The sequence below is a fragment of the Rattus rattus genome, chromosome 2 (assembly GCF_011064425.1).
Source record: "Rattus rattus isolate New Zealand chromosome 2, Rrattus_CSIRO_v1, whole genome shotgun sequence".
Taxonomy (NCBI): Eukaryota; Metazoa; Chordata; class Mammalia; order Rodentia; family Muridae; genus Rattus; species Rattus rattus.
In genome coordinates, this window is record NC_046155.1 from 47,486,392 (window position 1) to 47,502,047 (window position 15,656).

Consider the following 15,656-nt stretch of genomic DNA (forward strand, 5'->3'; position numbering starts at 1 on the left):
CCTGTTACCTTGGTAAGCTTGGGTCCCAATAGTTACCTGAGGGGAAAAATTTACAAACCTTTTGCACTACCATTTGTTTCACACACACACACACACACACACACACACACACACACACACACACACACATTATCACCTCATCTCTGTCCTAGGGATTGTGGTCATGGGATAGGGGGCAAACCCCTCCTCATTCCTGTCCTCTGTGCTAAATGGTCAGCGGTTCTACTTGTCGTCCGTGGCCGGGCATGGGACCTCCCTAAGACACATTTGTCTTTTCTTTAACGTGGGGCCACTGGTTCCTCGATGCATAATCTCTACAGTGTATTCAGTCAGAGGACCCCTTTCCAGGCCTGCCCAGCTGTTTGTCGGCCTCTCTTCTTCCCACCCCCAATCTATCCCTTTAATCCAGCCATGTGGGGCACGGTGATGTCTACTCAATGCACCAGATGTTTCGGTTTGCCCGAGCTGGTTCATATACCCTGACTGTTGGATGCCTCCCTCCAACACACACCTCTCCAGCTGGGCATCATCTGTCACCTGCCAAGGACTTGACTCATTCTTCCCTGCCAACCTCAAGCAGGCACATAAACTCCTTCCCGTGCGTGCTCACGCCCTTGTCTACAGCAGCAGATGGCGAGCTCACGTTGTTCTTGGCTACGTCAGCCACCTTCCGTGCGCGATGGATACTGCCTGACTCATCTTCCGTATTTGATCTGTAAGTCCTGGGTGCAGGCAGGACACAGAGCACAGGCCTTTGCACTGAAGCATCCCGCTTAGATAACTAAACATCGCTACCTACTAGCTCAGCGGGGTTGGCTAAGTGACGTGCTTCCCTTTGCCCCTGCGTGGGACACACACAATCACGTCTAGGATATTGTTAAATCACTGGCATGCTGTGCAGTAGATAGAAATGGCTTTGCTGCGAGGAAACTTCCTTTCTAACTGAACAGCTGCTCCCCCCATTTTCCTATATTTCTAGTTAACCTCACTTTAGTCTCCAGTTAACCTTGACTCAGGTGTAAGCTCTCTGAGAAAGCATCCCTGAGGTCTCCGTTCAGTGATGGCATTTTCTTTGGCTTCCTGGAACGCCAACTCACTGTCTGAATGATAGAAAAAGTACGTGTGTGCATGTGCATATGTATGTATGTATGTATGTATGTATGTGCACATCTGCATGTGTGTGCATGCATATATGTGTAGGGGCAGGCTGGGAAATAGGGACATGCTTCTTGTGCAAGCATGCTAGTTCGATCACTAGCATTCTTTTATAGCACTGGGCATAAATAGTAGTGCACACATTTAATCCCAGCCTGAGAACTGAGGAATGGGGCAGGCTGGCCAGGCAGCCTAGTCAAATTGCTGAGCCCTGGGACCCAGTGAGAGACCAACATATGACACTGACCTCTGGCTTCTACATAAAAGTGCACTTGCATACACAGTATGCACGCGCAAACACCCCTAAACTTTCACAGACACAAAGATAGTAAAAGATACACTGAAAATTGTCACCCGGACTCAACAATGTGAATATTATTTGCACCCTACTTGTATATCATATCTTCGTGTCTGCATTGGAGAGGCCTTAGAGTGTTCTCTACATCATAACATTCCTTTTTGTCCTAGCAAAATGTTCTATGCTTTTGTGTGTGTGTGTGTGTGTGTGTGTGTGTGTGTGTGTGTGTGTGACTAATTCAGTTCATCCTTGCAATGGGCCTTCTCCTAGCCGTAAGTGTGCTGGTTGTGGTAGGACCACTAGAGAAGCTGGTACGTGTAGAGACCTCCCCTGTCCTCTTTCTGAACTGTTCCTAGTTAACTGTGGCCTGGGGTGGGGGGTGGGGATGGAGGTGAGGGATCCCAGCCAGACCCTTTCTATGCTTATACAGAAGAATGGTAGGACGCCCTTAGGGCACAGCTTCCAGAATGAACTGGAACACTGTTATCAGTATTATTGATCTGATGGTTCTTAAAATGGGTGTGCACAAGTGCACACGCACACGCATGCGCATGCACGCACACACACACACACACACACACACACACAAACGTACACACACACTATGCTTGTATGGGTTGTGATAGGGTTGGAATTCTGCTAAGTGAGACATGAGATGAAAGCATTAGAAACATGGCCGTGCCTCCAGATCCAGCCCAGTGGTCCGGCTTAGGCTACTCCTGAACGCATCATGTCTAAGTTACCTGTTCTCTGTCAGGCTGAGCTGCAGAAGCTGAGACAGCAAGCCCTGGAGACCAAACACTTCATCGAGAAGCAGGAGGTGGAAGAGAGGAAACTCTTGCGCATCATTGCCGAGGCCGACGGGGAGAGGCTGAGGCAGAAGAAGGAATTAGACCAGGTAGACGCTCCTTGTCTCCCTCACTCGCCACTAGCTACCATGATTCCTTTGCCCTTTGCAAGTCATGCTTGAAGATGAATGGCAGAGTCTTGGGCTGGCGGTAAAATAACCACCCATTCCACTTAGTCAGGAAGCACTTCCTAGCATCGCTCATTCTTCTGAGTAATGGGGACTCATTGACCAGTCAAACCACGGTCCTTGTTTCCAGAGAACTTTGGCTCTAGTAGAATATAGTTGTTCATGTATAATTGCTGTTCATAATTAAATGATAGAAACTCAAGTGTATAATTTGGGGGTTAGATTTCTTTTTTTTGAAATGGTCTTCCAATGTAGCCCACGATGGTCTTTAATGGGTTATTGCTCTGCTTCAAGGGAGGGCCTATCAGAAAAGCATTTAGATGTAAACCTTTTTATAAAAGTGGGTCGTGGGTGCTGGAGCAACGGCTCAGTAGTTAGGAGAACTGGTTATCCTTCCAGAGGACCAGGGTTCAACTCTCAGAACCCACATGTTGGCACCCAGGTGTCTAACTCTAATCTCAGGGAATTTGACACCTTTTTCTCTTCTGGCCACTGTGGGCACTGCACATACCTGCTACACAGGCATACTTGCAGGAAAACACCTATGCACAGAAAAGTAAATAAAATTTAAAAAGTAAAAAATAGGGGCTGGGGATTTAGCTCGGGGGTAGAGCGCTTTCCTAGGAAGCGAAAGGCCCTGGGTTCGGTCCCCAGCTCCAAAAAAAAAAACCAAAAAAAAAAAAAAAAGTAAAAAATAAATAGGGCAGGGAAAACAAGCAGAAGGACACAGCTCCAGGCCAAACGTCCCTGGGTTATCAGACCGTGGCTGTGCAATTGGAGGGGTGCCATGTTGAGTATCTCATGGATGCTTGCCAGAACACTCAGTAGATGTTTGTGGGTGAAGCGGATGCTGTTGTCATGGTGAGGGGAGAGACCTTCCTCCCTTCCAAGTGGCCATGTCTTTCCAGGTCATCAGTGAGAGAGACATCCTGGGGTCTCAACTCGTTCGGCGCAACGACGAGCTGGCCTTGCTCTACGAGAAGATTAAGATCCAACAGTCGGTGCTGAACAAAGGCGAGACCCAGTACAACCAGAGGGTCGAGGACATGCGCATCCTCAAGCTGGAGATCAAGAAGCTTCGCAGGGAGAAGGGGATCCTGGCCAGGAGTGTGGCTAACATAGAGGAACTCAGGTAAAAGGAGGTCATGGGGGTCTGTGGGGAGCCGCCCCAAAATGACCTTGTACGAATCTTTGAGTTTTTTTGTTTTTTGTTTTTTTTTTCCCTTGGTAAATTGTACAAAAAATATAGACTTCTTAGGATGAAACGGTCATCGAATAAGAACAACCTTTCCATAAAGTTTCCCCTGTGCTCATGACGGGTCACAAAAAACGGGCCAGAGGGTGTGGGGGAGAGCAATAAATGTAATTAAAACCCCCTTTTGGCTCTTTCAAAAGGAAGCTTCAAATCAAAACATAAACACAAACAAACCATCGACAATCCAGAAATTTTTTTTTTCCCTTCAACGAGTTCTCTGGAATTCCTTTAGTCAGGCAGTAGGAACATCAGCATTCAACAGCCATCTTGCTAATGTGAGCACAGGTTTTTCTTGGAACAGCATATAGACTGGGAAGAGGTGGGAAGCTTAATTCTATTGCTCTCTGAAAAGCTGTTTCCTTACGAGGCGGCCAACTTCCTATCTGACTCCTGACAAATCTTTCGCAGCTTCCATTGGGCTCACTGAACTCCTTGTTTTAAACCTTGCACCACACGGGATCTGTTTTCTCTTTGGGAAAACATCGTGCTTCATATGGGCCACCAAAGGGAACTGAAGGAGAGAGCGGGCAGTTCCGTGGTGACTCTCTATATTCCCCACTGACTTGTAGGGGTGCAGCTTCTCCTTGGCCTCCTAGGGAGAAGGATGCAGTTTGGATCTGCCTCTCGTACTAATTAGTAGAAAAGACACTTCTGATGGTCAGACACTGGAGGTGTGAGTCCGCCACTATCAAGGATCCATCAGCCCTTTGGCTTTGGACTTGTCTTTCACATAATGAATGAAGGACATCTTCAGTGTAGAAAATGCAGGAAATGCAGAAAAAAACACAAAGAAGGGATTAGGGACACCACCCACGACTTTATTACTCAGAGAGACCACCATTGATGCTTCAGAGAAAAATGGGCTCATTTTAAGTGGCCACTGAATAAACTTAAGGACCATAGTCTTTGTCAGTCCTGAGCTATTTTTATGGCTCACATAGAGGACTGAATTCGATCCATTCCTAGTCAATATTACTAGTTTGTTAGTAATGGATTTTATTTCCCTTTCCAAGGAGAGGGAAGTCTCAGAAAGGATTCAGGCAAGCAGCCTTGCTGCCTACCAGCTGTGCAACCTTGGGCAGATAGCTAAATGTCTCTGAGGTCCGGACTGGTAATTACCGTGAAAGGTAGAAACAAAGGTGACGTGACTCACAGAGTGTCCTGAACAGTCAGCGCTCAGACACGGTAGCTTGTACTTCTGCCTCTCCCTCCCAGTGATGCGCTAGAAAAACAAAGTGTTAAAAATATGCCTTTAATTCTAAGCAGCTTGTTCTGTGCTCCCCGTTGAGCGAACATCATGCAGTTAATTCTAATGGTTTGTCTTGTTAATGAGGGGAAGTTGTATTATTGGTTTAAATGAAGCAATTAAGTAAAAGAGATGGCTTCGCGTTAGTAATCTGCACACCCACAGCAGATGAGGACAGATAGTACTGCCTTCATTACGTGAGTCAAAGCAAAGATTTGCCTCTTCTCCTCCCACCAAAGGTTCTGGTGAATGGGGTGACTCAGGGTGCTGAGCCTGGCCGTGACAATCTACCTATTAACTGGAGGTGCCTGAGGATCTTAAGGACCCATTTGAAACAAAGCTGGAGTTTCAGGACTTTTTCAGTGACTGGTAGCTATGGGACATAAGGTGTTTCCTTTCTTCAAAGCTCCAAACTCAGCATCTTTAAATCCTTTTGCACATTAGAGTTGCCTGCAGGGCCTTTTAAACCTATAGATTATAAGCCCTACACCAGATCTCATAGAGTGGAAGTCCTGGGGAATGGGGTCCAGGCAGAGGGATGCTGTGCAGTGAAGATGGAGGATGGAGGCCACAGGTGGTGCTGGCTTAGTGCCTGTTCCTGTGCCATGACTTACTGTTAGGTGTGGCACTTGAAATGCAGAGCGTTCACTGATGGTACCTGGAGACAGTTTCACTGAAACACCGAGATGTGTTTGACACTCTTGTGATTCACTTCCCGACACGGTTCCTTCCACAATGCCCCTAAATCCCCTGAACGGTCAGAATCAAGAGTCTAAAGGCGGCTGCTGTTCGGAGATAAGGCTGCTCTTGAACACCAAGTGAATTAGCACCCTTTGTGACCTGCCTAGGTTCGAAGCTGGCCTCTCTGTGTGCTAATGAGTTTCCTAGTTCTAGCTGTTGATGCCAAATGCAGTGTGTCTACAGTAATCAAGTCACTAACCTTTGCATGGATGTGTATGTCACATGCACGCATGTGCAGGGAACACATGTGAATGTGCGCATGGGCTTGTAGGCATCACGGGTTGGTATCCAGTGTTTTTTTCTCTCTGTGGGTTTTCACTTTATGGAGATCAATCTCTTGCTCGGACCTAGAGCCCCAGCTTGACTGGCTAGCCAGCTGATCTGGGGAGAATCTCCTGCCTCAGTCTTCCCATGGGTGGGATTCCAGGTGGCTCACCATACCTGGTTGGCTTTTACACAGGCTCTGGGAATTTGAACTGTGGCCTTCACGGTTTCAGGGCAAGTGCCCTATGCACGGAGCCGTGTCCCCAGCCCTCTGTAGCCAAGACGGCGCATTCCAGAGAAGTCCTTTGCAAAACCAAGCTTGTCTTACCCAGGCAGGAGCTTTACCACATGCAAAGGGAATTCCTGAAGGAAAGGACGAGGTGCCGCGCCCTGGAGGAGGAGCTGGAGAACCCCATGAATGTACACAGATGGAGAAAGCTCGAGGTAACACCTGCTAGCGTGCGTGCTTCCTGTCCCCAGCTCTCCTCTCCACCCGCCCAAGGTGTCTAACCCGAAGCACGTTGAGAAGTCCCTTTAATTTAATGATAGGAGAATTGTCACCGACAAGGCTAAGACGGGATCAAATGGCTGTTTCAGAACCAGCTGGTTAATTTGAGTTCGGTTTTTAAAGTCTTAGTCGAAATCCTACCTGCCACTCAAAAGACCCCGTTGAAGCTATACATTGCTTTTGTTAATGGATGCGCATTTTGCTCTCCAGGTAGTTTTGGGGTTGCATTGACTAATTAACTGCCTTTAGCAATGTCTGCCACCAACATCTTAGCCATCTTTCAACTGGTTCTCCATTCTTCCATTTCCTACAGGAAATACGGTATGGGGACCCAATCTTTTTTAAAGGCTTAGATTGTGTTAGCCAAAGCCTTTCTCTTAGGATCTGGGGACACAGTGAGAGTCCCATAGGAAAGGATAGGTTAATCAGCTTCCGGTTTTATTCTGTGGCTTCCTGCCAGTCATCACTAACCAGCTCTGCAGAGAACAGTGATGGACAAACTCTGCTCAGTCAAGACAGGGATGGCCCGCTCCCTGAGTTGTGCATAGCAATGTGGGTAGCAAAAGGGACTTTGAGAAACTGGCCAATTACAATGTTGAGATACAGAAGTCTACAGCACAAAAAAGTTCAGGGTAAAATGGAAATTCGCCCGAATAGGATTTTATTTTTATTTACATTTAATGAAGAAAGTATTAGAGATAATGCATTTAAAATTGTGTAAACACAGGCCTGAATTTTAACATCATCCAGGGCTGCCAAGTTAGTGGGTGCCAAATCCTGTCCCGCTCTACGGGCATCAGCTGGTGCTGTGTGAGTAGAATTGGAGCCACTGGAATAGCCTCTTCATTCCTCGTCAGTGCCCAAGGCGGTGCAAGCTTACTAACCTGGTGATGGCACGGATCTGCCTGGGAGGTGGAGTTAAAGTCTCCCACCTGCTTCACCTCATGTCACTTTAGTCCACGTGTTCGCACATAGATCTTGGAAATTTCCAACTCCATGCCAATTTCTCTGTTTTAAAAAAAAAAACAAAAAAACGATGAAGGACTCTGGGAGGTTGTCGAAAGCCAGCTGCTAGATTAATTCAAAGTGTCAGTGTGACCAAAAGCAAAGTTTGGCTCCAAGTCCAGGGGACAAATGGTCAGCTCACACCTGTAGCACTGTCTGAGTAGAATATACATAGCTACTGAGGGAGCATCAAAGCTGTCCAGGTTGACAGTTGCGTTTGAATGCTAAAGGCCACAGCTGCGTTCTGCTACCTCCCGTTCGCAGATGTCCCATCCTGGAACCCTTCCCCATGGTGTGCTGTATTGAATCTTCCGGTTGACAATGGCCAGAGGGGAGTCCCAAGGCTGAGAGAATCCGGGAAGTTATTCCTATGGAAACAGGAGATGGGAGGGAAAGCCACAGCCTTTGTAGCAGGGCACAGCTTAGACCCTTCCCAGCCTTTGCAAATGGCTTCTCTGCTGCCAGGTTCTCCTGTCTGTAGAAGGGGAGGGTCGATATGGTCTCGCAGCTGTCCCATGATATAAAGCGTGATGTTATACGGAAAGCACCAAGCATCACGTGCGGTCGCATGATGATCAGGACCGCTCTTTCTGATGGGACAAACACACTCACTTCCCACCTGTGGGTTAAACAGAGCCGTAGTGAAGACTGTGGTCTGCTTTGGGGAGCTTTAAGGCTGGGTCATTTGCTATGCTTTTCTCTTTGGATTTAATTCTTTATGCACTAGCGGGAAAGGCATTTTAATAAAAGAGTAATTATCGCACACGGACCATGGTGCCTCGGAACTGATGCTGTCTCCCGCTGCTCTCCTGGGACAGGCTAGCGACCCCAGTACCTTCGAGCTGATCCAGAAAATCCACACCCTGCAGAAACGGCTCATCAGCAAGACAGAAGAGGTGGTAGAGAAAGAACTTCTTCTTCAGGTAATGTTTTCCCGGCCGGGGCCTCCCAGGCAAGCAAGGTAGGCTCCAGGATCCTTGGAATTAGTGGTTTGTAGTGCTGTAAGCCTCGTCTTTAAACTGTAGATGGCAACAGTGACTCACACAAGAACAAACAGCCAGATTAATTGTTCTTTTACTCTGCGGATCGCCTAGGTTTCAAGAATCCTGGGAAATTAAGTTCAAGGCTAGACTTACCGCAGCCGGTTCAAGTGAACGCTTCCCCCACCCCTCACTTTTCCTACGGTTGTATTTGTCAAATTATCTTACCTGCTTCCCTCCCTATCTTCATGCGCTGTGAAGCGCTGCAATTTCCATCTCGGAAAACAGTTCCCGTACATACGTGCACTCAGGATCTGTCCACGGGAGGATCCGAGTGAGCGGAATGGAAAGACGCCTTTGAGGATGTGATGAGCGTGTGGGGGTTGGGTATGCACAGAGATGAGGTGTGGGCACACTAGTGCACTATCGTGCAAAGGCTAGAGGGGGATGCTGGGCATCTCATAGCCATTCACCATAGCCTCTAGTTTCCTCAGTAAATATTAATTGTGCCTTTCTGACCAGACCCGCTGGCCAACAAGCTCCCAGTATCTGCTCACTTTACCCCTCCCAGTGCTCGGTTGCAGGCATATGTAGCCTTGCCTGGGCTTTTACATGGGGGCTGAGGGTTCAAACCTAGGTCCTCACCCTTGGATGGCCAGGGATCATATCCACTGAGCCATCCTCTCCCCATGCTGGCTTTGAGAACTTTGGGAAGTAAATTCTGGCATTGAATCAGCCATTGCTGTAGCTGGGATCTGGGAATTTAAGGAGGAGGAAGGAAAAGCAAGGCTGGTATCAGGTGGCCCGAATCTGCTCTCTCCTCCTGCTGGCTTGCAGCTATTTGATTTCGATTTCTCTGCACCTGAGGTTCTCAGTCTCTGTTAAAGACAACAATAGAACCCATGATAATGCGCTCTTGGAGGCATTGAAAAGCCTCGGCTTCCTACTCGGTCCACAGGAAATATCAATTCCAAAGCCCGTGACTTTAACTATGGGGGTGACCATTAGTAGGGGTAGGAACTTCCACACAGGAGCCTTGTGTCCCTCTTCTACTCTGAATTTGACCTTAGACGTGTTTCCTCTAAAGTTGGCTGGACAGCGCGCCCACAGCAATGCAGATGTCCCCGCCTGGAGTGGGCACTGTATTTCCCTCCTCTCTAGGAGATGTGCAGGGTGTGGAGAAGGCAGGCTTTGGAGTGAGGTAGCGCTTGCCATCAATAGTTCAATGAGTTGACAACAGTGACAGTTCTCATTAAGGGAACATACCTCACTTGGCAGGTCTCGCAAAGGTAGCTAGTTAGAGCACAGGCACTGGGGACTCCCCAGTGTGAACTGTGATTCTAAAATGTCACTATAGGGCCACCGTCCCAAAGCCAGGCAGCTAGGAGCGAATGCCTGAGACTCAAGCTACCAGAACCCACAAGTATCTTGGCCTCACTCTCTTGTTACTGGCGCCGTTCTGTTACCAGCGCCACTTTGTAAAATATAAAGAGAATCAAATTTTATGTCATATCAAGACTCAGTTTTTAAAATAAACTGTTTTGTATTTCTATAGAGTTTGTTCTATACTACATTTGGTGTCATAACTAAGAAAATGTGCATATGCGTGTACCTGTGTGAATTTATGTGCACCACATGAGTTCAGATACCTGTGGGGACCAGAAGGCCCTAATCCCCCTGCACTGAAGGTACAGGCACTTCTAAGCCACCTGACTTGGCAGCTGGGAACCAAACCTTGTCTTCTGTAAGAGCAGGAGGTGTTCCTAACCACTGAACCATCTCTCCAGCCCCTGACACTTAACTTTGTCATTTTCTTCTTTCTACATACTTTGGGTTTTATCTGTTGTTCTACTGTATTCAAGTAGATGCACAGTTGTGGATCTCTCCTCTCCTCCCCACTCCCTTCTCATCTCTCCTCTTTTCTCATTTCATCTCTTTCTTTTCTTGGTGTTGACAGAACCATGCGTATTTGAGACAAGAATTCTGTCACTGAACTATACCCACAGCCCTTTCATTTTCTAATACAAGCATTTGAAACCATAAAGTGTGTTTTAAGCAACACCCAGGTTCCTCCCCACAGGTCTTGGACATATACGGTGTTTTTATTTAGTTGTAAAGTTTTTCTCTTTTAAGAATTATTCCTCCATTGAGAAGAAGTCTGAAGGATCCCCGGTTCTCTCACGAGAATGAAAAGTGTACTCTAAGGTCTTCAGATCCGTGCATATCTGGGTTAAACTTTCCTTATGATCTTTTCCTTTTCACCGAGGACTGCAGTAAATGTGCTCTTTAGAATCCAGCACTGACTTTGAGCGTAAACGATATTTTAGAAGTAACTGATCCCTGGGGTTAGAAAAAGATATGAGTGTTTTACATGTTCTGAACTCAGAGATCCACCTGCCTCTGCCACCTGCCTCTGCCACCTGCCTCTCCACCTGCCTCTGGCACCTGTCTCTGCCACCTGCCACTGCCACCTGCCTCTGCACCTGCCACTGCTACCTGCCTCTGCACCTGCCACTGCTACCTGCCTCTGGCACCTGTCTCTGCCACCTGCCCCTACCACCTGCCTCTGCCTCTGCCTCTCCAGTGCTGGGATTAAAGATGCATCATGCCCAGCTTGACTTCTTACTACCGCGCTATTTTTAACTTCAAATACATTTTTGCTATGAGCATAAGGTGAGCAAAAGGGTATAATTTTTATTCTCCTCTGGGGGAATTATTTCTTCAATATTGTATGGAAACTCTCACAAGAATGCTAAAATTCATCTAATATTAATATAGACCTACCAGCAGGGTTCTTTAAAATGATATTTTTATAGTTTTGAATTTTGGGGGGTTCTTTATAGTTTAGGAAAATCCTTTGTTAAAATATTGGCAAAAAAATATCTGGCTCTGTGTATGTTTTTGGCTGATGTTCTTAGTTCATTTATGTTTACCATGGTTCCTTTCTATCTTCTTATTTTGCAGTATTTATTCCTTATTTATATTTAGTGCATGTGTGTACACGTGTGTGTGAGTGTGTGTGTATGTGTGTGTATGTGTGTGTGCGCGTGTGCGTGTGTGTGAGTGTGTGTATGTGTGTATGTGCGTGTGCGTGTGTAAGTGTGTGTGAGTGTGTGTGTATGTGTGTGTGTGCATATGTGTGTGTATATGTACGTGTGTGTGCGTGTGTGCGTGTACGTGTGTGTGTGTCTCATGTATGTGTGAGTGTAGGCATACGTGCCATAGCATTGTATGACAGTCGGGACAGCAGGGAGCTGGTTCTCCCCTTTCATTGTGGGATCCACAGATGGAACTTAGGTCATCTGTTTGGGGACCTATGTGCCTAAATTTGTTTCTGTCAGGTTCCCTAGGCAATGTCACATGTTCAGAGAAATAACTTTATGTTATGCTCCTAACTTGGGGCTCTTTGGACCATTTAACATGCGTTGGGATCCTAGACTTGACAGGAGGTTGGTCGATTTCCATTCCGGGAGGAACCGCATCTTTTCTAAGGAGAGCCCAGGAGATAAACGGATTTCCTTGTGGTTGTCCTGGCAAAGGTGGGGCATCATTTCTATCCCTTTGCTTTCGCTGGGGCTCTTAAATGAAGGGCTCTCAGTCACACCTTTGGATTTTGACATTTGAGCAAACCACAGACAGTCTGCTTTGTGGTAAAAGCATGAGCTGCTCTGTTTAGAGTATCTAACGTTTTATGAACACCAGAGTTCAAGATTTCAGACTGTTTATGGCATATAGTTTGATATGTGGTCATCAGTAGGAGCTGTGTTGGTCTGAGTGAGGAATGTTCCCACACAGGCTCAGGCGTGTGAACGCTTGGCTCCCAGTTGGCGGCACTGCTTGGAGTGAGAGGTTTAAGAGGTACAGCCTTGCCGGAGGAAGTGTGTCACTGGAGGCGGGCTTTGAGATCCTGTATCCCACTTCCGGTTTTCTTTCTTGGCCGCGTTCTTGCAGATGAAGACGCAATCCTCCAGTTCCCTGAGCCTGCCTCCAAGCCTGTTGCTTGCTGCCAGGCCTGCCAGCCATGATAGACTCCTGTCCTTCCGGAGCTATAAGCCCAAGTAAACTCTTCCTTCTGTAAGTTGATTTCATCATAGTCACAGCCAACAGAAAAGTAAGTAATATAGAAGTCTCAATTCTTTTCCTCCCCATCTGTAAATCTGAGGCAATAATAATAATTTCTCACATCCGAGTTGAGAAGAGTGTTCAATTATCATTAACAATGACATCGTTAACATTGATAATTTTATTAATAATACTGATGTCTGTCAGCAAGCAGTTTTTATAGATCTCCAAAATCTCACTCCTTTTTTTTGGATCAATCCCGTTTAGTCTTTTATGATTGGCTGTTACAAAGTCCCTTAGCAGTCATGTATTTCCAGACATCAAGCCTTGACATGCTGGCCAAGCCGGAACTGCTCCAAGGATTGGTCATTCTCTTAGCTTTATGTGTTTTATTAGCCTATTAGAAAAGTTCTCAGCACTTACAGGAACAATTCTTCACAATTTTGAAGGTTTGTGCTTGTGCTTTTTTGAGTCCTAGAATAACTTTTGGGTGATGTTTTTTCTGTGTCATGGTATAGAGAGGCTCTACAACTTTTAAGCAGCAGATAAAATGGAAGACACCCCCCCCCACCCAAGCTAGAATTAAGAAAGGCACTTCCTATTTATCTCCCTGCCTTCTCTTTCTGCTAAGGACTCTGTACACACTAGACAGTTTTAGTCATTTGTTTGTTGCTCTTATAAAATGCCATAATGTTGCCCTTATAAAATACAACAATGTTGCTCTTATAATAAGGGACAACAAAAGCAACTTAAGGGAGAAAGGGTTTCTTTTGTTATTGTTTTCTTTCTCTGACTCACAGTTCAGAAGGACCCAGCCCACCTTGGTGGGAGGATGAGGTGGGGGGGTAGAGGGAACTGGGAACTGGGACATAGTAGCCAGTAGGGAAAGTATAGTAGCAGGAGCAAGAAGTGGCTGAGAGTGAAAGGGAGGTGGCGTCAGACTATAAAGCCTTCTCAAGGGTTGTTCCAGTAACCCACTTTCTCTAGCAAGGTTCCACCTCCTAAAAGTGCCACAGCCTTCCCAAACAATACTACAAGATGGGTTCTAAGAGTTCAAACATTTGATCTTATAGAAGACATTTCTCATTCAATACATAAACACCCAGCTGACTCCTTATTCTTGAATTATTATTGTAAATACCACTTTCCTCTTCAGGGGAAAGTGAAGATGTTTTTGATGAAGTTTGATCAAGGTGCCTTGATGTCCTGTTCACATCCTACCTATGATTGATGACATTATAATAACTGTGCTTTGCATTTATGCTTGCATGTGTGTTCATGTGTGCCAGTGTGTGTGTGTGTGTGTGTGTGTGTGTGTGTGTGTGTGTGTGTGTGTGTGTGTGCAGGCATCTGTGGAGGTCAGGGGTTAATTTTAGCTATTGTCTCTCAGGCACTATGTACTGTGTGTTTTGAGAGAGGCTCTTTCATTGGCCTAGACTTACTGAGTAGGCCAGGACGGCTGAGTAGAGAGCTCCAAGGATCCTGTGGCTCCTTCCCAGTACAGGGATTGTATTCATATGCCACAACTCTTGACTCTTTCGTGTATGTTCTAGTGCTTAGACTCATAGGTCCTCATGTTTACACAGCAAATACTTTATCAGCAAAGAGTACCCCTCCCCAAGCCCACCATTGTGCATTTTGATACCTTTCTGCGAGACGGCAGGCTCTGCAAATCATCGCTTTCCTTTCTGTGTCTGCCTGGTGATTATCGTAGTCCTAGCATTGTCCCTACTAATATCTGTCCAGTGACTGATGTATGCTGGAGGAATGGTGGTTCTCTGAAAGTCATTCATCTTACAGACGTTGGGTTCTAATCATGGGCCAATAGGACAAGGACCTATTCTTCCTATTGTCTCCACACTTCATTATTAACTTTACAGGGGTTTGGGATTTACTTTTGGTTTATGGCTCTGTCTGTGATGCCTTTGTGTGCAGAGGCAGGCTAACTCCCACGGGTGTGCTCAAAGTCCATTCCTTGTCCTAGGTCTAGCTGACTGTTCTGGAGCCTCAGGTTGCACTTTTCTGGGAAGACAGAGAAATATTGGGAACTTAGGCATGGATGGGAAGACTTGCTTGTTGTTTTCTATCCAGGCTCCTGGCCCATTTAAGGAAGCCTATGCAATTGAAACATACTTGCATATGCCATTGCCCTTACTCCACTCAGCCCTGGAACCTCTCTAGTTCACAGGATTAATCACTGTTTTCCTTGAAGACATCTGTGGGATCATGCTAGCATGTGTGTGGTGATGGCTGCCATTACATCATCATCATCACCATCATCGCCGCCATCATCATCATCATCATCATCATCATCATCATGATGTATTCTAAATAAGTAATGTGCATGAGGAAAGGTATAGGAAGCTTCACCTTTTGCTGCAGGCCCTCACAAGCATAAGGATCACTGAATGCAGCTGGATTTTCCCCCTCAGTGTTTAAATACCTTTGTTTTCAGAGCCAGGCTAGAATTGAGAAGCCATGAAGTGAGCTTTGCACAGTTGGATCAGAAATGTCCATTGTTGCTCTCAGAGTCAGAAGCAAAAGGGAGCACTGGGGACTGTAGCACAGGGCACCGTGGGTCCCGTCTCCAGGAAGCAGCTGTCAGAGTCAGTGGAGTCCAGGCTTTTGTGTCACCTTGTTTTTCAAGGATAGCTAGAAATGTGTTTGGTGTGTTGAGTATTACTCATTACCAAACCTCATTTGGTATTCTTAAGAATACCCAATGAGCCCTTCAAACCCAAGTCTGGAGGAATGGCTCAGTGGTTAAGAGTACTGCCTACTCTCTCAGACCCAGGTTTAATTCCCAGCACCCACATGGCAGCTCATCAGAAGAGGAGTCTGATGCCTTCTTCTGGCTTCTATGGACACTGCCTGTACATGGTACACACACACACAGACACACTCACACATAGACACACACACACACACTCACAGACACACACACTCACACACACATTCACACACACACTCACACAGACACAGTCACACACAGTCACACACAGACACACACACACTACACACACACTGACACAGACACTCACACAGACACACTCACACACAGTCACACACACACTCACACACACACTCACACACACACTGACACAGACACTCACACACACACTCACACACACACACACACACACTCACACACACACTCACACACACA

General features: G+C 46.5%; 1 protein-coding gene across 1 annotated transcript in view; it reads left to right on the top strand.

Annotated features, from left to right (window-relative positions):
- The window catches only part of Cfap58 (cilia and flagella associated protein 58), a 103,565-nt gene that overhangs the window by 42,097 nt on the left and 45,812 nt on the right, over positions 1 to 15,656 (top strand). Inside the window, exons 12-15 of the mRNA XM_032895532.1 lie at positions 2,211 to 2,351; positions 3,338 to 3,561; positions 6,268 to 6,379; positions 8,267 to 8,371. Of these exons, the coding sequence (XP_032751423.1) occupies positions 2,211 to 2,351; positions 3,338 to 3,561; positions 6,268 to 6,379; positions 8,267 to 8,371 (582 nt within the window). The remainder of the gene's footprint in view (positions 1 to 2,210; positions 2,352 to 3,337; positions 3,562 to 6,267; positions 6,380 to 8,266; positions 8,372 to 15,656) is intronic.